General features: G+C 35.9%; 1 protein-coding gene and 2 long non-coding RNA genes across 4 annotated transcripts; all 3 read right to left on the reverse strand.

The window, feature by feature from the left end:
- Positions 1-707: 707 nt before the first annotated feature.
- Positions 708-6,864, reverse strand: LOC145736319 (uncharacterized). Of its 2 annotated transcripts, XR_014179897.1 has the most exons (6): positions 6,187-6,823; positions 5,855-6,093; positions 5,330-5,432; positions 3,174-3,276; positions 1,992-2,266; positions 708-1,940 (listed from the first exon to the last, which is right to left on the reverse strand). It is a non-coding gene; the product is annotated as an uncharacterized LOC145736319 (long non-coding RNA). The 2 variants fall into 2 exon arrangements; XR_014179896.1 differs by having other exon boundaries at positions 5,855-6,864.
- Positions 6,865-19,149: 12,285 nt separating this feature from the next.
- LOC145736578 (uncharacterized) lies at positions 19,150-20,299 on the reverse strand. Its single transcript, XR_014180018.1, has 2 exons — positions 20,078-20,299; positions 19,150-20,014 (listed from the first exon to the last, which is right to left on the reverse strand). It is a non-coding gene; the product is annotated as an uncharacterized LOC145736578 (long non-coding RNA).
- Positions 20,300-21,962: 1,663 nt separating this feature from the next.
- Positions 21,963-22,625, reverse strand: LOC145736200 (uncharacterized). The gene has a single exon (XM_081990502.1). The coding sequence runs from the start codon at positions 22,623-22,625 to the stop codon at positions 21,963-21,965; it is 663 nt and encodes a 220-aa protein (XP_081846628.1).
- Positions 22,626-25,202: the final 2,577 nt, after the last annotated feature.

The following is a 25,202-nucleotide window of genomic DNA, read 5'->3' on the forward strand; positions in this document are numbered from 1 at the left end:
AATATAAAGTTTTATAAAAAAAAAAATTGGTATTTATTTTAGTCTTACATATAAAATCAATTCAATTTTATTTGTTCTCCACTTGTAGAGAGTCTTTCAATTACAAGGGAATCTTAAAGCTTACAAAAAGATCTAAAGGAAAATATGGCTTAATGCCAAACAAAAAAAACTTTACACATGTAGGGATAAGGGTTCAAAATCAGTGATGGAGGTTGATTTTAAACAAAAAAGAACTATACTGAAAAATAGAGTGAACAAGAAAGTAAATAAACATCGTTTATTGGTTCGTTATTCGTCGTTCGTCGTAAAATGCACGTCGTTCACGTCTTTTCTCCTGCTTCTTTACGACTACTGCCGGGATTGCGTCTCGACTTGTCGGTTACCTCGCGCGCACTTCTGTCTGGGGAAAACCAGTGTGTGTGTATGTACCAGTGTATTCCCATAATATGATTTTTTACATCTATAAAATATACTTTTTATTTTTTGGTTAATTTATGCCTTGGCTGTATGTATCCAGATTTTCCCAACGCTTCATGATTTAAGCAGAAATTTTACACCTTGTTAAACATTGTAACTAATATTTAATATTATTTTTTTTAAGGGAGCACTGAAAGAACTAACTACTTTTATAAATTATTATTTTAGGCTACGGTTAAAAATATAGGGACTGTAAGTAATTAATATTTATTAGCGTAATTAATAACTCTTCCTTATTTATACATTTATTTATAAGCGTCAAACAAACGTTCTTCCGGCGTAGAAACCTCCATTTTGTTACTAGTACAAAAATAAATTTTAATATTTTACTATTAAAGAAATAATGTCATTTTGAAAAAACGATGAATGGGTTTGCTTGACATTGACATAAGTTGGTTGATGTTTAGGAGAAGAAAGATAAATGAGGTTATAGTGCTGGTGTATACAGTGGTAATCACAGTAGAGACGTCGATATTCGGCAATTTAAAATGAAGAACTCTTGGAAAAAAATCATAGTGTATGTTAAACGGGAGTACGTAACATAATGTACTATTAGTAAATAAAACTACATATGTTTAGTCTATACGAAGTCAGTTGAAACAACTGAAAACACTAAAATAGTCGGCGTCTTTGTTGAGCATGGGTGGCGTGAAAAGAAAAAATATTGAGGGACTGTGCATAAACGCTTACTCCAATTCAAACTATAAACACCGGACTGCACTGCCTTTGCCACCTGTGCGGAAGATAGGATCCTGTTAAGAAAGCATATGAAGAAACTAAAAATAGATTTTAAGCCGCCGACCAATAAGAACCGTCGGGTGACCAATTAAACGGTCTAACGGTGCTTACGTCTAAAATTATTTGTGACACCTACTCGTCAAGTCCACGTTGACTCCTCGTAAATTACTACCGGGAACAATCACATACAAATTTGCTCGTTTTTTCCTATGCTTTATGTGGTGTGTTGATCGAACCCCGTATTTTGCCCTGTCCCAACTGACTTCGTATAGACTATACCTACATATATGCTTTGGTCAAGATTATTTTATATCTTTAAAACCTTGATTACGGAAATTAGAAAAGGTCTCAGCGTGAAGCAAGTAGGAACTTAATCTAAAGGCTCCCTGGTGAAAGCAACCAATAGTAGGAACATTTTGAAAAGAAGCAGCATAATGCTGAATAAAGGTAGGGGCTCCCTCCGGCAGGTGCGGGCTCACAGCAAGGATGTTATCATAAGCGCCGGATGCCTCCACGGAATGGTCGCCAACTAAATTGTGGGCAGGTGGAGGCTCCTGACCTCGTTTAGGCGCTCGCCTCCGGAGATCTCGGGGTGGTGCTGGTTTTACTCCTCTAGATCTGAAGGTATCCAGAGGGCCCTCGTCGGGTGTGTCGCTGTCCGATGACGATGGGGGACGAATGACCAAAGCTGGATCCACTGGCCCCGACATAGGTTCATCCCCTGTCTGGGGAGCAATGGTTAAATTTGACGCTACCTTACGTAGCAGAGTACCTACCTGCAGTGGCGCTGGACCAACACACACAACACATAATCCCGTAAAGCCTGGGTAGACGCAGACTGACGGGTCATCGGGGGGGGATAGGGTCTACGACCTCCACTGGGAGGCCTGGAATTCGCGGCACTTCAACTGGGGACTCCGCTTCCATAGCCTGAATGGGGGCTTCTTCAGCTGGTGGGGGGCGAGCGCAGCTTATGCTTTCGGCGTTTATTTACTGCACCCGGACTCTTCCCGAAAAGCATGCCAAAAAATCCGACCCAAATCCTTTAAACCTTGAATGATAACAACAAATTCTCAAAATTATGATGTAACTCATATCTTTAGATTGTCCCAACAAGTAACGGTAAATACGTTGAGGATGTGTGTAAGAAATAATCTCATTTAGACCAAAATAAATTGCTGTGATATTAGCAAAACTAAAGTCCGTGACTTGACAGCGAATATTGATTACACCTCTAATGTAGCACAGTATGCTTGTTAAAAAATTTTAAAAAGTTTAATAAGGGTTAAAACACCTTTGGGAGGTAATAAATTAAAAAATTAAAAAGTTAAAAGGTTAAAAAGTTTGACCAGGGTCGGACGCCTTTTATTTAAAATTTTCCGTAAACCACCTACCAGTTCATCAAGGTCTGCTTTCATTTTAGTAGTAGAGACGCGCAGTAGCGCGTCCAAATGTTCATCTGTTAACCGCAAACAGTTCTTATTCTCATCTATTGATCAATTCTAATTAGGGGAGCCGGATAGAACTTTTCTCAGAAACTGGTTTCCTCCCGAACCCATTCAGTGACGACATCAGTAGCGGTGGCATTTCAAAGAGACAAAATTGAGGCCCCTCAAGGTGAGTCGAGTAAGACCGGCAAATACGTTTCTGTTAACCATGCCATTGCCATAACTCATGGAGAAGGTCAATTAGCTGGCTTTGACAAATGCACGGTGGTTGTTGATAAAACTAAATCGTTTCGACCATCTTTTAACATTAAATAAATATAATTTATGTTTGTGCGATCGTAACCGCAGCCGAGAGTCAAGGTCTTCCTGTTAATTACTTGTAATACATCTAATTAATTGATCGTTTGTCGATTATTAATTTTCATAAATACGTGGCATATCTGACGGGAAAACCCAATGAACCTTGTTTAGTTGGAAGTCCCAATTATTCGTAAAGAAATATTAACTCACCTTTTAGAGTCCCTTGAAAATGGTTGGTCCCTCCTGATCTACTACAGAGATTTGGGCAGCTCTAGCCTGCATTTCGCGCTCGTGAAGGCGGTCTCGCTTGACGCTGTAAAAAAAAGACTCATTAATTACTTACAATACTTACTTCAATTTTTTTACTAATAACTGTACATACAGTGCGTTTTTTTTAACGCGCTACATAGGATTTTACGTGTTAAATTTTTAAGCCCATGTTAGACCATGTTGTTTTGGATCTACAAGTGTAAAACTTGACGGGTGTGTGTTTAGTACCCTGAAGCTTAAGTAAGTTTACCAATTCGGTCTAAAAGATGTTTACAAACTAACGAAAAATCATTTTTTTTCGCTCCCTTCATGCTCCCTGTATGTATGGTAGGTGCTTGTTGTTTTTGACACTTGCAGGGCAGGTAGAGCTCGAATCAGATGAGAAAAGGCCACCGCATCATCAATGACGCAGTTTTTAAAACTATTTCTTTCTCCTTCTACAGTTGCCGTCGCATTAGATATAATCAGAGGCGTCCTATTAAAATATTCCCGAAAATAAATTGTTAAGCGGTCAAAAAGCCACTTGGCAACGTAGTACGGTTTTTACTTGGACACAATTAAAACAGATGCGGCAGCGGCCAGGGACAGATGGACCTTTTTATATGCTTTTACTAGCCGGCACTCTAAACGGTGTTGCCAAGTTTAAAAAAATGTAGTGGCGAACAGGGAGACTTAGGGGGTTAGGTTAGGTTCCGTTTTAGTCTGGTGTTTTGGTTGTATTGTTGATGGTCGCAGTTGAAGTTCACACAGTGTTATGAATGAAAAACGTTATTTTGTCATAATGTCTTCCAAAAAGGTTGGAAGGAAAGGTGTTATCATACACAGCCAAGGCCGTGAAATCGTCAGTAACGTCTTACAATTTATGAAGAAAGAAGCAGAAGGAGTTTCCATTCCTTTGAAAAACTTTTTGTCTTTTATTTTCTTTATTAAAAACGAAGAAAACGTTTCATTTTACTGATAAAATAATAGCACACCACTGACTGGCTGCAACAACTTGGAAAGTAACGAGAGCAGCAATATTTAAAGCGAGACGTACAGAGATCGTGACATCATCGTTTGATGACGCCTGTGGCCTTTTCTTAGCTGATTCGAGCTCTAGCAGGTAGAATTTGGTGTAGAAAGTCAAACAGTGTGGTCAAATTGCGAATATTAACTTTATATCAAGAATTAAGTACAGAAGAAGTATTTTTTTAAATAAATTGTTCAAAGTGACCTCCGTTTGAAACCAAATAGTATCCCAATCGATCATAATATGCTCTTTTGACGTTATAAATAAATATGTCAGTATCAAAAACAACAAGCACCTACCATGCATACAGGGAGCATGGAAAGATAAAATCTTTTCGAAAAAAGATGATTTTTCGTTAGTTTGTAAATACTTTTTAGACCGAATTGGTAAACTTACTTAAGCTTCAGGGTACTAAACACACACCCGTCAAGTTTTACACTTGTAGTTCCAAAACAACATGGTCTAACATGGGCTTAAAAATTTAACACGTAAAATCCTATGTTGCGCGTTAAAAAAAACGCACTGTATATATAAAATAAACATACAAAATGGCAGAAGTTGACGATTATACTATATTGCAAAACGAAAAGAAAAACGTTTTTTTTTTTCAATTCTCTTCTATTGATAAATTCTAATTAGGGGCGCCGGATAGAACTTCTCTAAGAAACTGGTTTCCTCCCGAACCCCTTAAGTGACGACATCAGTAGCGATGGCATTTCAAAGAGACAAAATTGCAGCCCCTCAAGGTGAGTCGAGCAAGACCGGCAAATACGTTTCTGTTAACCATGCCATTGCCATAACTCATGGAGAATTTCAATTAGCTAGCTTTGACAAATGCAGGGTGGTTGTTGATAAAACTAAAACGTTTCGACCGTCTTTTAACATTAAATATATATAACTTATGTTTGTGCGATCGTGACCGCAGCCGAGAGTCAAGATCTTCCTGTTAATTACTTGTAATACATCTAATTAATTAATCGTTTGTCGATTATTAGTTTTCATAAATACGTGGCATATCTGACGGGAAAACCCATTGAACCTTGTTTAGTTGGAAGTCCCAATTATACGTAAAGAAATATTAACTCACCTTTTAGGGTTCCTTGAAAATGGGTGGTCCCTACTGATCTACTACAGACATTTGGGCAGCCCTAGCCTGCATTTCGCGTTCGTGAAGGCGGTCTCGCTTGACGCTGTAAAAAAAAGACTCATTAATTACTTACTTACGATACTTACTTCAATTTTTTTACTAATAACTGTACATATATACAAAATAAACATACAAAATGGCAGAAGTTTACGATCATACTATATTCCAAAACGAGAAGAAAAACGTTTTTTGGAAGCTTGTTACAATCTTTTTACTCATTGCTAATAAAATTAAAACTTATCTCGGGCGTGGATAATTGAGCATTAGATAGACCTGCTAAGCAACACTTTTGGGTTTTAAGGTAGTCGAAAACATACACTGAACTAGGTGAAATGTACAATCTATGTTTACAAATTTACAGTTTACAAAGAATAAAAACAGTTAAGGCTGAAGGCTTAAAATTTACTCAGGAAATTACTCGAACACAGTTCTAGGGCTGTTGCTAACTCTTAACTTAAAACATACCGCCCTTACTGCCACATTTACTGGAGCCGGGGACGAATCGGGATGCAGCGCTACAGCACGATCCTCCAGGCCAATGTCGTTGTTGTAGAATACCTAGGCAGAAATCAAGAGCAGCAAACAGCACCCAAAAACAATAAACTAACTGACCTTGACTCGGTTAATCTGTTAAGTGGCAATAAGCCAGAAGAAAGGTCCACTTCCAGTGGTTACTACAAGGGTTAACCAAGCCAAGGTCAATACTTAAAAAGTCAAAACAGTAAGTGTTACTCTAAATGCTATCAAGTTCAGTTCCAGTTGCTTTGTGAATGACAATAAAACTATAACCCACTAACCAGGCGAAATGCTCCCTCCAAAACAGTCACCACACTCTTGGTGGTTTAGCACGTGGCTATCCGCTGGCCAGTCATCCAGCAGGAAAATAAAATGGTGCCTGAATCTTTGTTCCCTTTCAATCCACCAATCCACGAACTCTTAGCTCCCTGTAGCTACCGCGTGGGTCTGTCCACAGCAAATCAACCAACTACCACTACATCGTTTTCATTGCTCTCCATTTTTACGGTTTTTATCAGAATCGAAATGTAAACAAACTTGGTTTAGGTGAAGCACAAAGGAAAGAATGCGCCTGCCTATTGTTATTCGTTCAGAGGCTATGATTTTACACAACACCCCGCGTACAATATTAGAAATTTGTACACCGATAAAAGACGTAATAAGGCACAATTTATGAAACAATCACTAATTCCTGACTACTTTTTCTCAATAAAACACGTACTAAACCCGGATTGCAGCAAAACACGTCCATTCGACGCAAACTACCGTGAATGTCGTTGCCAACCAGTTGAATAAACAAGTACTGTTTTAACATTGATATAAGCAATGTGTCGCATTTTAGTTTGTAGCATTTTTACAGTCCACTAAAATAATACAAGCTGGCAACGTTAGTTGATTTGTCAACACCATAGGTCTGTCAACAATGTCACGCGGTAACATGTCAGCAGGAGATTGGGAAAGAAAAGAGGTTATCGAATATGAAAAATAGGCATGCTTGTAGTAAGAATCGACTCTGAACAAATTATTTCTTGGGGCTTTTCCTCAAGTGATAATCGGAATGAAAACCACCATTTGCTTATTTAGTGGACTGTAATATTTATTATGAGTGTAATATTTATTTAGAGTAAATGGTAAACTAAAGAGAGTATTGTACCGTGGTAATATAATGATTCGATGACGACGTAAAATTATATATTAATTTGATTAATTTTTTAGGGACGAGGAAAATTGGTAAGGAAAACATGCTATGGAAAATTAACTGGTTAATTTAAAAGATGGAGCGGAATTTAGTGAAATTATCTCGCAATGTCACCAAAACGTCTCATTTTTATTAGGTTGAAGTATTACAAATCATTTTTATCTATCTCACAACCACTTTAAGACCTATGGCACTTCCAGGTTGTAAAAATTTAATTTTTTAAGCGTCAATATATCGGAAATAATTGAATATAGATATAGGATATGATACATGAAACCAGTGGCGGCTCCTCAATAAGTGCACATGTGCACGTGCACTCCCAAATTTTGAGTCCAAAAATACATGTTTTTATTATAAATCTTATAATGATTGAAATAATTTTCTATTAATACCAAGTATTAATCTTGGAAATAAATAAGCTTTTATTAATAAATAAACGAAATCTGGACGAATTACGGATCACCGCCGCCACCGTGTGCCGTGGTAAAATAAAGTGCACAGCTCGAATTGGTCGATGATTGGTCGAACTTCCGCCGTCCGCCCCCTTTGTACCCCGCGACTGTCTAGAGTCAGTCGGTGTTTTAAGCTGGCCCGTGTGCACAATTAAATCGTGCACTCGGTGTTTTTCTTATCAGTCACGTGTTATTTTTCTTCGCGACTTTTTAAAATGCCTCGAGTATTTCCTAACGTTAGTGTGCACTATTTGAAAACAATTACATATTTTAAAATTGTAGGAATTTTGGGCGTGGTCTCAAAAAATTTTTCGCCTTCGGCGCTAATTGGCCCTTCTTTTGTGCACTACCTTCCAAATTTACTACGAGCCGCCACTGCATGAAACATACTTCGAAACGTCAGGAGTATTTAAAAGTGTAACCAAAACGGACTGTAGCAAGTTAGTACTTACTTCCGCCACCACAAGAAGTGCTGTAACATTGAAAATATTTTAATTGAATTGGACTTGGACTTACTGGATTGCGCTTTACTTTATGTTGCCAAGTTTACAAAACTCTTCTATTTATCGTCTTTCTTATATCGATCAATGTTTTTTGTCATCGGACCCCTTGTCTACGTTGAGAATTTTTGTGCAAACAAAAAAGAAACTTACAAACAAATGTTTTATTTTTATTTAAATATTTTTTGTTCAGTAATCTTTCATTAACGGGTTTGCTGAAGAACTGGAGACGTATATTACAAGGCACGTTCTAAATAAAAGACTTACCACATGTGGTAACCACTGTATGTGCATGCCGCCTTTTGTATAGCGAAGAGTTCAGACGTATTATTTTATGCTTATTGGTTCCAAGATTCTCTATACTGATGGAACTCGTTTTCCGTAAAAAAGTTATTGCAAAGTTCAAATGAGGATTGTTTTAGTGCATTTAATGGGCAATTTAACACCATTTGCCTCCAACACCATTCAATTTTTGTTTCGTTCTTGAGTTATTTCCGAAAAATCAAAATCGAGCATTTTCAGAAAAAAGTGCTGTATTATATCTAATTTGAAAATGTTCCTGAACATTGTTAGAGCAACTTTTTAAAGACTATTTTCCTGTGTATTTGGTTTTCAATTCCTACGTTTCTTTTTCAAGATACTGTCTTCAACTTTTTTTTCCATGAACTGAACTATTTTGTTTTTATCTGGTTTTTTGCTTTAAAAGTATATAACATGTTAGAAAAAATTTACTTTTCTTATTAAAAAAGATATAAAGTAGTTTTTATCTAAGTTGGCATTGACTTCATTAAAATATCTCCAAAGTAATTTTAAAATAAGTAACAGATAAATCGGGACGCTTAATCTAAAATGGTCAGAATTTGTAGTTTAATTACAAAAAATTTCTTTTGGTAATTTACCGGACAAACTCGAAAAAAATAAACATACACTGTGTGTAAAAAGTACCTGAATTATTTCGAAAAATATTGAACTTATTGAAAAACATCGTTTATAAAAATGTACGCATTTTAAACGTTATACCGTTATGTGATTAAGGAATTTACTGGGCCTCAAGTTAGCAATGAATTGATGTCAAGTTTTTTCTTATGGAATTACTATGTTTTAATGACATTTCCTGATTCGGTCTCTCATTCTGGTCACGTTTCATGTAACATGCTGTATGGTTGTGTTGTACATCGATCTACACAATCTACAATGGTTTACTTGAATAGTTTGGCAGCTATTAATTATTAAAAAAACTACATTTTCAAGTAAATAACAATTTTTTATTTGATTGAATGCTAAAAATGTGCCTGAATTAAAATAAAAATTTTCGAAAACGTTTTGTAAAATGTCGCGTGTTATAGGATGCATTAATCCATGATTCTTCTTTTTAAATAATGAAAATTGTTCGGTTTTGTTGCATATACCTTATTTTTTAAGTGACCCTATGTTAATGTTCTAGAAGCCTCAAATCTGGTGATCTAGGTGGTAATTAACTTAAAGCAAAGTTTTCTTTAATAATTAAATAGGTGCCAAACGAACAAAACAAAGTTCAAGTTAACCATATAAAATTTCAAATATGTACAAGAATATGTCTCTAAAGAAACTAGGAAGTAACATGTTATTTAGAAAGTGTTGTTTCCACTGTAACTTAACTTCCAAGGTAACAATCAATTAATTAACTAACGAATTGGAACGAAGCTTATCTGGAAATTTGCCTTCCGATTTATCTCTAATAAAGTGCATATCCACTTAAAAACATATACAAAGAGGCGACCATCACAGTTAAAGTGCCCAGAAAAAAATTCAAAGTAGAACAAAAAAATTCATTTATGTCCATATAGAGCGGATTTACCACCGTGCGTCGCGTGTAATCGGTATTATTCACTATTTTTCTCATAGTTTCTTGGGTTTCAGTTTTATTGTGACAAATGCACTCATTTATAGACACGTGGCATTATCATTCAATCAGATCAATTTATTTTTAAATAATCTATTGTTCACATCGATGATTTCCCGGTTTTTACCGCGGTAAAAATCTTAATGTTTATCAGTGTTGTTAGGACACAATTTTGCTGAAACTTTCAGGATCGTAATAATTCGTCCCCGCGCACCAGATCCTGCCGCCAAAAAAACGCTCTTGCGCACGCGCGTCATGGCTTCAAGTTGCATGCGCGCTGTGACTTGGGAACGCTTCGACCGATCGCCGATCAGGATGAGCTTTGGTATGGGGGGGTTTCTTGGGACGGCACGTCGGCGGCACCATTCAGGGGGCGGCATCGGGGGTGGCAAAAGGGTGTCACTTTCGTCAAAATTACGGTCCCGAGGCGCGACTTGGAGGGGGCATCAGGACACCACCTACTTCCCTCTCCGGGGGGTCGTAAAGAGGGTACATTTTTCCATTTTGGAAAAATTTGAAATATTACCCTAGCACGAGAGATCTATGCTCCCGAAGATTACTACTTATACGGTCCCCCCTTTGGCAGTTAGGGGGGAAAAATTGATTTATGGAGCAGTTTTTTGAGTGTTTTGCGTGGAATTTAAATTCGGATGTGAGGAATGTCTTAATCAAACGTGTCTATATTTCGAATGCGCACATTTTTGTCGGGGGGGGGGAATATTTTGGGGGTAAATTTTTAAAATTTTTGAAAATTACAATTTTGACCTCGTAGGATTGTAGAGCGACCTCGATTTAGTTTTTTGGACTTTGAAATGTTCTCACATTTTTATGAAAAATTTACTCTTTTTTGGCTATAGCCATATTAACCCAGACATGTCTTTTGAAACTTTTAGAGATTATTTTGAAAACGGTTTAAATCCGTCGTGTTTTGAAATGTATTATTTGCTAAGCTCTAATAATAAAAATTTCAGTGATTTAAACCAACTAGTCTTGAAAATAAGTGATATTACAGAGTGATATTACAGAGCGTGTATTATTTAGTCAAATGAATCAGCAAAGTAAATTTTACATTTCGGACGGAATAAATTTTCGGTCTCGTAATGATCGGTTGAAAAACAAATTTGACAAATACGGTGCTAATCGTACTTACAACAATTATTGTGGAAATAATAAACACAAAGGGACCAAGTTAAACAAAAATGATTTCTATTATCAAAATGTGTCACGAGAAAAGCAAGAAATTATTCTAGATTTGATCAAAATCGAGGTATAAGACATAGTAATACCAGAAATAATTGTTCATCAAAATGTAAAAATTTTTGATTTTTACAATTTTGGACCAAATAAGAATTTTTCTACACATCAGAATCCTAGTAAATGTGAAAACTCAATGTTAAGTGTCGATGAAGTTGCTCTAAATTCGACAAACAGTAAAGATAGCAATTTATTGTCAATCAAAGCTTCAATAAATAACGAAGACAATTTGTTTGATGTAATTTTAAACACAGGATGTGAACCAAATTTAATTGATAATATATTATAACTAACATGTCTTTATCATCAGAGAAAATCCAATTAACTTCAGTAGGAGGTTATACTGTTAACCCAGTTGGTACTTCAAAAGTAACTCTAAAAATTAACAACATAAAGTTGGACATTGAAGCATTAGTAGTGAAAAACCTTTCTAAACCTTTAATTTTGGGACATAATTTTTTATCGAATTTTAACGCAATGATTGATTACAATAAAAATACTTTGAGTATTTCCCCGAATAACAACGGTGATGAAGTGACAGTCAAGCTCTATCGACCTGATTTAGATGTTAAATCTAAAAACCAAGTTCAGAAAGAGTATCTAATGGGTGTAGAAATTTCTGACGTCGAAAAAACAGTAAAACCTGTAATAAAATTAAAAGTTGCTCGAAAATATATTGTAAAACCAAATACGCAAAGAATGTTAAGATTGAAAACCGCGAATAATGTGCCTGATTTAACGAAATGCATTTTGATTAAAAGAGACAGTTGTTTATGTCCAAGAAATCTGTGTGTAGGCACACCATTTTTGCAAAATGGGCACAATTTATACATTAAAATTGTCAATAAGGGATTTAGAACAGTTCCTATTTTAAAGCAATCTGTTATAGGTAAATTCGACGTTAATGAATCAATCAATACAAATACGACAAAGGATTCAATGTTTTGCATTTCTGAAACACGCAAATCAAAAACTGCTAATAAGTTTCAGTCCGATTTTCCTATTCAATCGAAAATTTTACATCCTAATTTACAGACAAGTAACATAAATGAAATCGATAATATTGATTATCGAAGAAAAATTGCGATGTTTAAATCAACTCGTAAAACTTCACACCAAAATAGAGACACAGCTGACCAAGTCGAATTAAAAAATGTAACATTCCCAGTATACGAATTTTGTGGATTACAATATTCAAAGCAAAATGTGTGCTTTTAGCGTTTCTATTTAGTAGAAGTTTGTATAAAAGTTAAGCTAAAAAATCAAATAGTTTGGAGAAAAAATTGAATTTTACATACTGTTAAAAATTAAATCCACACTGTAAAACAACGGATTGTGATATTTCGATGTCGAAGTCAAGCATTCCCGATAACGACAAAAAATGTGCCGATGCGGTAAATGAAACTTCTAATTGTCGACAAATAATTTTTTACTTGTTATGTGTAGGTACCCGCTTTAAATAAAAGCAAGCAACAGAATTGCGATATGTTTCCACCGTTGAAAACGAACAGTACATAATAAACCGAAGGTTATTATTTGGCTGCTTGCAAAAATCGCGACATTAGTGGAAAATAAAGTAAAGCAGACTAATTAGTTCTATTTGACGCCGCGTGCCGGTGTGAAAGACTTGCTTTATTGCACTCGTCTCGTCGCATCGCCGCGAAAGTGTCGATAAAGAAACTGCTGATTCATGAATTTTAATGTTTTTTTTTTTCTAAATGCACATGATAATTTACCAATATGAAATAACAAGTCGAAATGTTGCATTCTCTAAGAATAATTAAATTAGATTTTACTATGGAAAAAATGACAACTGATTTAAAAAGTGTCCCAAGATCTTTTTGAATAGCCACAGTTTGTTTTGACTACGAATAGAAAATGATACATTTGTATCATTCGTCAAGTATTTCTGAAGTGATATTTAACACATTCAACACACATACTACTCGAATGAGACGATAAGACCCACACATCATGATAATGTGACTTTATTTTTAATTTATTTCAGCTAAATTTTATTATGTTAAATAATTAAGGTGAAAAACGCTAGCTGAGCGTAATACCTTATTATGTAAGTGGCACATAGAGTTTGTTTCTTTAACCGACCCATTGTAATGAGTTTTATGAGTACTAAAGTTTCGACTTACATGCAGTTGAACTATTTTTGGTGCATCTGTACGAAGATGTCCAGCTCAAGATTCATAATTAAATGAAATAAATATTGAATTGCCAATGAAAAAATATTGGTATCTTTTATAAAGAAGTAATTTAAATACTCAAGAATTCAACAGGAAAAACAGTATAATTCAATGTTGGTAGGAGTATTAGGTCTCAAAGTAGTTGTTTCTGATTTTTCCCTTCTTAGTTGAGAAGTTTCTGATACAGGAAGGTCTGTACATGTTGAGAAATATTTGTTTTAGTGCCACACAGCAATACTGTTTGCTGTTATCGATGTTAGGGCGGTGCATGAACTTTCCTCAAAGAACAAACCAAAAGTATTTTGGAATACGAAACTAATAGCAGGCTGAAATGATCGTGTGTATGCTAAACCTTATACATACGTTTATTAAGTTTTGAAAATTGGGTCTTTGAAGCAAATCAATACTAGACTTCTTTAAACTCGGATATAAAAAGGTCCATATGAAGTAGCAAAACTTGTCAACATTTTCAGGCAACGGAGATTCCTATCCCTGACAGCAACCGGTTATACGTTATCGTGGAAATTTGCGTATTAGTTGCTTTAATTGTTTACCTTAATTCCGTTTATAGGATCGTCTCATTACGATGTACAATAAGTTGTACAAATTTCTAGCAGACTGACTACAATTACTTTTTTTTTAAACAAATATTGAACTGCTGAATAATTCAGAGTTACAAGTTACAAGCCCGATGTTACAAGTCAAAATGCTCATAATTAAGTTATAAAACTGAATTGCTTTTATTTGCTTAAATGAATTATCCTACAGTAGGATATATTTTGTTTTTTGTGCACATGAAAAAATGCGATATATAGGTACGTAACCTAACCAATTGATTAGATAATTCTTTTCTTATGCCGCAGACAGATGGTAATCACTTTGTTATTTAAGTCATCGTGGTACGATCGTTCACAAAAACTGCGTATGGATAAATATCATTGTAATTTCATTTTGACATGCAAATTTTTAGTATATGAGAATAATTAAGAAAAACGGCCATTGTTATTATAAAAGTTAAGGAGTGTACACTTGAGTTTTATATCGTGATTTTTCATTGTATGAGTAAATGGATGAATTGAAGACTTTGTTAAATTAAACTGGGGTAAATACTTATTAAACATTGACAAAAGACTGTATTGCACGGTCAAGATACTACTTATTATGGTAATTTTTATACTATTTGGAAAATAGTAAGACAATACATGGTATATTATGAATTATACCACACGAAGTAAAGAGTTACAAAAATACATCAGCTCCTGGACTAAAACAAAAGCGTACATCGCTTATTTCTACTTCGTCCGGCTGATAATCCGAATGATGACAAACTTTAGCCTTGATTAAGCTTAGTAAGGCAAAGTAAAACTAAGACACTAACAAACAATAATTGCAACATGCAAATTTGTGGTAATGCAATAATCAGAGTTTTGTTTTAATACGCCAGAAAGGATTTAAGTTAATCATTTAATACCTACTTGCATTTACATACTAATGGCATATTTTTATTTTTACAGAAATCAATGAGGGAAAAACATTTGATTGAGGACATTATATCCAATTTTTGATAAAACAAACTTCTCCAAAAGGATTTGAAGTCAATTAGAAACGGTTAATGTTTCTGTTTTACCCAACAGGCAAATACGTTCTACTTTCCATAAAATGAAAACTAGAGCGTCTCATACTTACGGAGTTCAAACTTTTTAGTTTCAGGACCGGATTCCTGATTATTTTTACATGTCAATTAACTCTTTAACGCGAAAGTCGGAAAGGGGAAAGTAGAAGACATTATTGGTGAGTTTGGGTTGGGCAAAAGAAACGAAAGGGGGGACAGATTGGTAAACCTATGTCAAGAACAAGACATGGTGATAACAAACACATATTTTAAACTGCCGAATAGGAGGCTTTATACCTGGAAATCACCCGCCGATAACGCCAACCACAGAGTTAGGAATCACATTGATTATATCTTGATTAATAAACGTTATCGGAATTCCATAAAATCGGCTAAAACATATCCTGGAGCAGACGCAGCAACAGACCATAATCCAGTAATAGTCAAGATCAGAATACGATTAAAAAAGCCAAAACCCCAGCAAAACAAAAATCAGCTACGAAACTTAAACTTTAAAAACCCAATAATGAGAGATCAGTTGACCACGAATATTAATACTGAACTAAGTAAGGTCAAAGCTGAACCGAATGAAGATCCAAACATAATATGGGATACCATCAAAACCACGATAACCACTTCAACAAAAGAGCTACTGCAAACAGAGAAGGCAAAATAATCCCAGACACTGAAGGCAAACTAGCGAGATGGAAAGAGTATATCCAGGAATTATTCGACGATGACAGGCAACAAGAAATGGTGGAAGAAGACATAGAAAGAGAGTTAGGTCCAACAATAACAAAGGAAGAGGTAATGCACGCAATTAAAATGGCAAAATCTAATAAATCCCCAGGACCCGACGAAATTCCAGCAGAAATAATCAAATTAATAACAGAAGATCAAATAGGCATATTTGTGGACCTATATAACACAATATACAATACAGGAATAATTCCCAGTGAATGGCTTAGATCAACCTTCATTACACTGCCAAAAAAGATTAAAGCAAAAGAGTGCAGCGACCACCGAACCATCAGTCTAATGAGCCACGCTCTCAAAATATTCCTAAAGATAATACATCAGAGAATTTTTAGGAAATTAGAACAAGATATTAGCGAAACCCAATTTGGCTTTAGAAATGCAATAGGAACAAGAAAAGCCTTGTTTGCCTTTAATGTGTTGACTCAAAGATGCATGGACGTCAATCAACCGATGTATGTCTGTTTTCTGGACTACAACAAAGCATTTGATAAAGTCCGCCATAACCTCCTTATTCAATTGCTTAAAACTAAAAACATAGACATGAAAGATATTAGAATAATAAATAATTTATACTATAACCAGACGGCTAATATCAGTGTAGATAAGGAACTCTCAGAGGAAATAATAATACGACGCGGTGTAAGACAGGGGTGCGTACTGTCGCCGCTGTTGTTCAATCTTTATTCGGAGGAAATCATTCAGAGAGCACTGGAAGAAACAACAACGGGAATAAAGGTTAACGGAATACCCATTAACAATATCCGGTATGCAGACGACACCATACTTATTGCCGAAACAATAGGATGGTTACAGAGCTTGGTTGATCAAGTAGTGAAGAGCAGTGAGGAAGGAGGACTTACCTTAAATATCAAAAAGACCAAATTCATGATCATTACAAAGTCAGCTCAACAACAGGAAAACCTATGGATCAACGGAGAACCAATAGAGAAAGTTAGCAAATACAAATACTTAGGAACAACGGTTAATGAAGATAATGAGTACACCGAAGAAATTAAAGCAAGAATTGGACAGGCCAGAACCATATTCAATAAAATGAGAGATCTTAATCTACACCTTAGAGTCAGAATATTGAGATGCTATGTTTTCTCGGTGCTGCTGTACGGGATGGAATCCTGGACGTTAAAGAAAGAGATAAGCGACCGACTGGAAGCATTCGAGATGTGGTCATATAGAAGGATCTTGAGAATAAGTTGGGTGGACATGGTAACAAACGAGGAGGTACTGGGAAGAATGAGGAAATATTAAACACAATTAAAATAAGGAAGCTGCAATATCTGGGCCATGTTATGAGGGGAGATAAATATGTATTGTTGCAGAACATTATGCAGGGAAAGATACAGGGGAAAAGAAGCAGAGGAAGAAGACGTATCTCTTGGTTGAATAACCTGAGAGGATGGTATAACTGTAGTTCCACTGAGTTGTTTAGAGCTGCAGCATCGAAAGTGAGGATAGCCATAATGATTGCCAACCTTCTGAGAGGAGATGGCACTTAAAGAAGAAGAACTTTATAAAGTAATACGTAACACTGCATGCAGAGTATACTTTGGATATAAGTATATTAAGCCTTAATGAACACATATTACCTTACCTTTGTTCCTGTTTTTATTTCATGTAAACGCACACATGAGAGTCAACAAGCCAGATCGAAATAATACCACACGTTGATCCTGCTCTGTTGAAGTCATTTAATTTCTTCCACGACTGTTGACGTTGGTATACAACATAGTCCACACGCAATACCAACACGTCATTGGACTTTTACCCACGTCACATCCATCAATTTGATGCAAGTAATAAGGAATACGTAACATTATATTGGCATTTAGTTATGCGCAGTAAACATCTTCGTGGTAAGAGTAAACTATTCTCGGCTTAACAATAATGTTCTCTGTGTTGCGCTATTAAACTATATTAGATTTAAGAAATTATTTAAATGGAAGCGATGTTCAATAATTGGTATTTTCAAAGCCTAGATACTTCTTTCTTTATAAATCTACTCCATTATCTTTTTCTGGGTTTATTAGTGTTGGTAAGTTATTTGTGTTAATCATAAGCAATACTATGCTTCAATCATAATGTACTTAGTAGTACCGTAACTTATCGATTGTTCTAATTGTTTTTATGTACGTCAATCTGAAATTTTGGTTTAATTGTATAATACTGTTACAAGTTAGATATTTTTTTTTAAGATGGTTGTTTTTAAGGAGAGTATCTAGTGTCCTTTGTTTTAAAACTGGGGACCAGTTTTTCTGGAGCGGAGGCATATGTCATAAATGGAAAATCCATTAATTCAAAAGATAGACTTATTGACTTAAAAACATAAGAATATTCGAAGATTGCGAAATATTAAGCGCACGAGGCAAGGTCGCTCCAGGATGCACCTAGTGCATCGTATCGATGATTATCGATGAGTCACCACACAAAACAGGCGACGAACAATAACAAACTACGTCAGCCGATCAATCGGGTATAAAATACGCCGATTTCAGCAGTATAAAAATGAGTGTGAACCAATCGACAGTAGTACAACCAGCTGAACCAAGAAGTCGAGATGTCGACTCTCCTCCAGAAAAGAAGATCAAGTAAAGTAGTCCATTCTTCAAAATTATTCCGACACGAAAGTGACCAAGCCAGCCGCCAGAAAATACTAAGTCCTTAGCTTATGTATACATGTAAGTACGATTTTTGAATTATTATCTTTTATTGTGTTAGTTTATGACTGTATTGTACCGATCCACTTATAAATGTTTGGTTAATAGATTTAAGTGTTTAATAGAAAACTCGGTGTTTGATTCCATCCTTAAAACTGAGATCCCGGCGCGACGTTTAACGTCGTGAGTCAGTTTAATTGATGAACCCAGAAGGGCTCATAAATTAAACGTGACAGTATATTTAATCTCTTTTTTCTATATAGTGGCTTCTTGGCGTTATCCAGAATGCACTACAAGGAAGTGAGCCGCTGTCGCATTCCAAAAATGTTTTTGTGTTTTTTCTTTTTTTGTTTTTTTTTGGGTTTTTTAAATTTTTTTCTTACTCAGTAAAAACAGAAAGTAAGTATAGAAATGACATAATCTATTTGAACCATTTCAATTAGATGAGTAGTTTAGTGAGTCATAATTGAGTAGTGAATCATTCTATATGAATGGGTTGTCATGTGTCACAATCGGTAGATGTTTTTTTCATAAGTCATGAGGGTAATAATTGGAATTGTCATTCGTTGGTTTAGGTTGTTATGATGAAACCTCACGTTAATGAGGTTTTAACATTTTTTTAATTAGATAGCTCAAGGTCGTGGATTAATTCCATGAGTTCATAACTAGCTATAGATGAACACACTTGGATATACTGCAGGAAATCAAACGAACCACTTGTTGTATATGTACACGTGTATATTACAAATTAAAATTTTACAAACAAACTACAATATTTACAATTTTACAAAATTTACAAAAAAAAAAATAATTGCCGAGAAACAAATTATTGAAGTAATTAACAAGAAAAAATAAAAGAAAACAAAATTGAAGTTGAATTTAAAATAAAATAAAAAATCAAGATAAATTTGAAATTTAAAAAAAACAGGAAAAGTTTTCCCAGTGCCACACTGTCTCTAATTGCCCTTACCAGCTGTCAAAGACGATGTTTGGGTTCTGGAACCTCCAGTATCCTCTTCCCAGTCGTCAGTAGTGGCCACCGCTGATTTCCAGGTAGGAAATGGGGTCCAGAGACTGGTGACAGGTACCTAAGGCAGAAAACAGCAGAACACCAGGGAAAACGAACAAACAGCTTCAACACTTGTTCCGGCAACCAAAAAGGTGACCAGAGGTGATGACAAGTGTTGAAGTTGTTTAGAGCAAACTAATATAACTAAAAAATAAAAATAAAATAAAATTAAATAAAACTAAATCAAGTGAGGAATTGTGGTGGTTCGATTCTGACCTTTTGAGACTCTGTGGCCGGTGGTCGGCTTTTCCAACACGTGGGTTGGTCCGGAAAACTCTGGACAAAGCAGTCCCAGTCAGGCTGATTCAATCCCCGATTGAAATGTTATTTGGTCGGGAAAACCCTTGGATCTCTGGTCAGAAAACCTTGGATCTCTGGTCAGAAAGCCCTTGGAATTCCGGTCGGAAAGTCCTTGAAATTCCGGTTGGAAAAGTCCCTGAATATCCGGTTGGAAAAATCTCTGAATATCCGGTTGGAAAAGTCCCTGAATCTCCGGTTGGGCCGAACACAATGCTGTGTTGGAAAATTGGGCCGATACAAAATAATTCAAAAGAACTAACAATAAAACCAATTTACCTGTAATTCGGCCAGATGATCACGGATTAAAAATTCACACGCGCCACACCGCTCAGAAAAAAGATCAGATGTCGGCAGTTCGAGTGCTGTAGTGGTAAAGAGACCGATATCACAAAGTGGGGTGATTAAATAGGCACATGGCACCTGACACAAAGAAACACGACCACAAACCGACGCTTCCCCGACAAAAATCGAAACCAATCAGGTGACTACGGCACCTGATAACTTATCAGGTCACGCACCCACATTTACAACAAAATGTGCACAAAGTGCAATTGGAGGATTTAAGCGATCGGAATTGGTCTACTAGTGTAACTAGGCCCATGTACATTAAAAACACAAATCAAACGAGTTAACGAACTAAAACTCTATTTCGTACGTAACACACTCCCCTAAGTAACCAAAAAAAAATTAAACTTGTTCAATTTTTTTTTAAGTGAAAAAGCACCTCGAAACTGACCTGAAGAAAAGCAAACCAAACGAAAAAAACACAAGGTACCAGTTGACTCGCTCCAGTCTCCCACTCAAACAATATTCCCTGGAGAAGTCGTCATGACCCTATAAATCTCTAACCGGTTTATGTCCAGAATATTAAAACGAGGTTGAACATGAAACCAACGTTGCGTAAACCTCGTTATGTGAGAGGAAACCTCATTCATTGGTCTCGGTAGAGATAAACAGAGACAGGACTTAACGCTCAGGAAAACCACAGAAAGAGAAACCAAAACAAATCACCTGGCAGGTGGAAATGAAATAAAGAAAACTAACAGGAAAGAGAAGACAATCGTCCACCAACAAAAGGAAAGGTTTTTGATAGGTACCCTCTCTAGAAAACCCGAAAAATACACCGAACGGTTAGTGTATTAGTAACCACACAAAAAAAAAATTAAATCTACTGGGGTGTTCCGAACGAAACCACTGACGCCAAATCCCACTCAACCAAGCAATTGGGGCTGAGGTCGAACACAGTAGAAAGTCTCCGTACTTCAGGGCCATTAAGGTACTTACAGGGCCTCTAAGACTTTCCCCCCATGAACTACCCTCCCAAAAACCTTAGAGGTTAAGTGACTATGGCGGCACCCAATTCCGCTCAGCCCTTTACAACAAAGCAAAGTGGTTACAAAGTCAAATCCGGTAAAAGTCAAAATCAGGTAAATTGTCAAAACTGACAACAAGACAAAATAGAGAATAGAAAAAAAACGAAATTCCCTACATGTACGCAAGATTAAACATTAACGCATACAAGTTGCGGGGAAAAACAATTGACACAATCGAGCAAAAGAAAAATTGACTCCCTGACACTCCTAAATCGTCCCAAGAACCCTGACCACACGGTAACACTCGTTCCTGAACAAAAAACTAAGAGGAGTATCCAAAACGGGAAAAATCAATAAAGTCACAATTGAGGAAAAATATACTCCCTGACACTCCCAAATCATTCCAGGAACCCTGACCACACGGTAACACTCATTCAACACAACAACAAACAAATAAAGGGGAGTATCCAAAGCGGGAAAATCAATCAATTAAAGTCACAATCGAGAAAAATTAAATCCAATAATAAACAAGTCAAATTAAATTAAATTAAAAATGATACACGATGTTAAAATGTGTTATTCTGGGTAATACGGTATCCACAGAATCTTTCAATTAAACAATTGAGTATATAAGTACCCGCCACTGTCCCTTAATAATGACACTTATTGAAAAAGATGTTAGGTAACAAATGTCATTATCACCAAAACAAGAAAACAAGAACTTGTTCATTATGGATTCAATCAATTAGAAAACATACGACCGACTCAATTCGTGTACACCTATTAAACCGGAAACGGAATTGCATACAAAGTTAGAGTCAATCCTAACAAAAACTAAATCTCAATAATCAGGAGTCAGACGAATGAGCATCAGAATGCTCAGACTCGTCACTTAACGTCACATCCGGTTTAATGTCGGATACATGCCAATCTCCCAAATTATTTCCATCCCTGTCAACCAAACGGTATACTAAATTAGAGAGGACTTTAGAAATAGTACACGGAATGTACCTAGGTGCCAACTTGGCAGCAAAACCGTCTACTGCTTTAGATAAAACATAATTTTTCTTCCAGACCTGATCTCCAACATGATACTTAACATCTCTCTTTCGAAAATCATAACGTTGTTTACTTTGAATGTAAGATTTATGAAGTCGTTTCCGAACTTCTTCATAGATGTTAGGTAATTCCTGAACTGCATTGGGGTTATGCACTTTATCAGAGATTTCCAGCTTATTGTCAGCATTATCACTAATTAAACCATAAAATGAACCATCAACAGGTATATTCCTGCCAAAGTTTAAAAATGCAGGAGAGAAACCAGTAATTTCATGTTTAGCCAGTCTAATAGCCTGGGCAACTTGGAAAATAGATTTATCCCAATCCCTGTGATTTTCATGAATGTAGGATCTTATTGCAGTGATTATCACTTGGTTGACTCTTTCAGTATGGTTCACTTGTGCATGATATCTAGCGTTATACCAAATTTTGTGGACATTATACTTAGTCATGAGATTTTTAAAATCTTTGCTAGTAAACTGACAAGAGAAAATTTGGCAAACCCCAAACAAAAGAAAAACTTGATTTTCTATGAACTTAACTATGGCCTTAGAAGTCGCCTTCGCCATAGGGTGCACAAGTACAAATTTAGTGAACCAATCCACCACAACAAGAACGTACTGGTTTCCCGATTTTGATCTTGGATAAGGGCCAATAAGATCAGCTGACAATAACTGGAAAGGAAAATTAACATTTCGGTATTGACCCATAAGACCTGCCTGGGGTAAATGATTATATTTACTAGCAGCGCAAATAGTGCATTTTCTAACATAACGGTAAACAGAATCTCGCATATTTGCCCAATAATACAGTTCAGCAACCCTAGACAACGTTTTAGAGATGCCTAAATGACCGGCTGTTTCATGATCATGAAACTTTTCAAGAATTTCCTGTTTATGAGCCGTAGGTACAACAATTTTCCAATTGGAAACATTGCCATCCAAGTTGTACTTAGAAAATACATGTTTATAAAGACAGTTATTTTTCACCTTAAAAGTCGGAAATTTATCAGGTGATTCTTGAACTTTCACTGACATGTCACGATACCATTTATCCAAAATTAGATCGGTCAAATTTAAAACTGCAACATCTTCCAAACTTCTCGAAAGAGCATCAGCTACAGTATTGGCAACACCCTTTCTATGCACAATATTAAATGAATACTGAGATAACTTAACAATCCATCTAGCTATACGAGCAGAAGGATTTTTCATGTTATTCAACCAAACTAAAGAAGAATGATCAGTATGGACCGTAAAATGTGTCCCTTCCAAATAATATCGGAATTTTTCAATGCCAAACAAAACAGCTAACAATTCCTTTTCAGTGCTTGTATATTTACGTTGACATTTGTTCAAAGTTCTACTCGCATAGGCAATAGGGTGTTCCAAACCGTCCTCCTCTTGATACAACACACAGCCAACTCCTGTGTCAGAAGCATCACACATTAAACTAAAAGGCTTGGTATAATCAGGACTGGCAAGAACAGGAGCAGTAGTAAGTGCCTCTTTAATTTTAGCAAAAGCAATGTTTGCTTCAGGGGTCCAAACCGGTCCAAACAATAGGTTGACCTTTTTTACGCCCTTTCAAAAGATCTGTAATTGGACTACATAGGGACGAAAAATCCTTAAGAAACCTACGATAATAACCTATCAAACCGACAAGTCTACGAATTTGCGTAGTATTTTTAGGAACAGGGTAATCCAAAATAGCAGAAACTTTATCAGGGTTGGTCCTAAGCCCATCACGATCAACAATATAACCTAAAAATTTGAGAGACGACCTACAAAATTGACTTTTGTCCAAATTAATAGTCAAACCAGCATCCTTAAGACGCATAAATAGTTTTTTCAAAATCTCACAGTGTGTGTCAAAGTCAGGTGTGACAATAATAATGTCATCAAGATAATAAAATACATAAGGCTCTAAAGCCGGTCCTATAACCATGTCCATTAATCGACACATACTTTGGGCACTATCATTCAATCCAAAAGGTAAAACTTTATAATGGAAAAGCCCTCTACCATGCACTGCAAAAGCGGTTTTCTCTTTTGAAGTGTCATCAAGTGGAATTTGATGAAAAGCTTGCTTTAAATCAATTGAAGACAGGAATTTCGCATCTCGAACCTTGGTGACAATAGAATCAATAAGAGGCATTGGATATGCACTAGGAATACTAACAGAGTTAAGCTTCCGGGCATCCAAGCACACTCTAAATGAGCCATCACTTTTTTTGACAAGCCACATAGGCGAACACCAAGGTGAATTAGAAGGTTCTATTATACCAAGCTCTAGCATTTCATCCACCTGCTCGTTAAGACACTTTTGCATTGCATATGATAATGGGTATTGTCTCTGTTTGACAGGCTTTTCATTACCGGTGTTAATGGTATGTTTAATTAAATGGGTTAAACCCAATTTATTTTTTGGTGCAATAGTTTGATACAGATCCTTGATCTTATTAAGTTCTTCAGTCTGTGTCAAAGTTAACTCTTCAGCGGACTGAATCTTATTTATAACAGACACTGAATTAAAGATTGATTGATATGACAGGTTTCTAAAATTTAATTGAATATTAAATGCTTTAAGAAAATCAATGCCCAAAATCAACTCATGTTTTAAAGAAGGAATAACTAAAATTTTCAACAGTCTGGTAACATTACCTAAAGTTATAGGAGCCCAAAAATAACCTGACACACTCTGTAAGTTTCCGTCAGCAGTAGTGACGTGAAATGACGAATCTTCGGTCAAACATAAGTCTACGTCTTTAAGTATCTGCAGACCATCAAAACCCAAAATAGAGATAGAACTACCAGTATCGATCAAAGCCAAAAACGAACAATCAGAAATTCTAACATTTAAATATGGACGGTCATCAAACGATTTTTTAGCACAAACAGGATTAACGGAAATTTCCGTGGACAAAGACAACGCACCGTCTTCAGTAACTTGACTATCACCAAGGAGGAAACAGAACTAATATTTCCAGAAAAGCCTGGCCTACTAAGATCAGGTTTCATTAAATTACC

This window comes from Ips typographus, linkage group LG12, assembly GCF_016097725.1.
Source record: "Ips typographus isolate SLU linkage group LG12, UJ_Ityp_2.0, whole genome shotgun sequence".
NCBI lineage: Eukaryota > Metazoa > Arthropoda > Insecta > Coleoptera > Curculionidae > Ips > Ips typographus.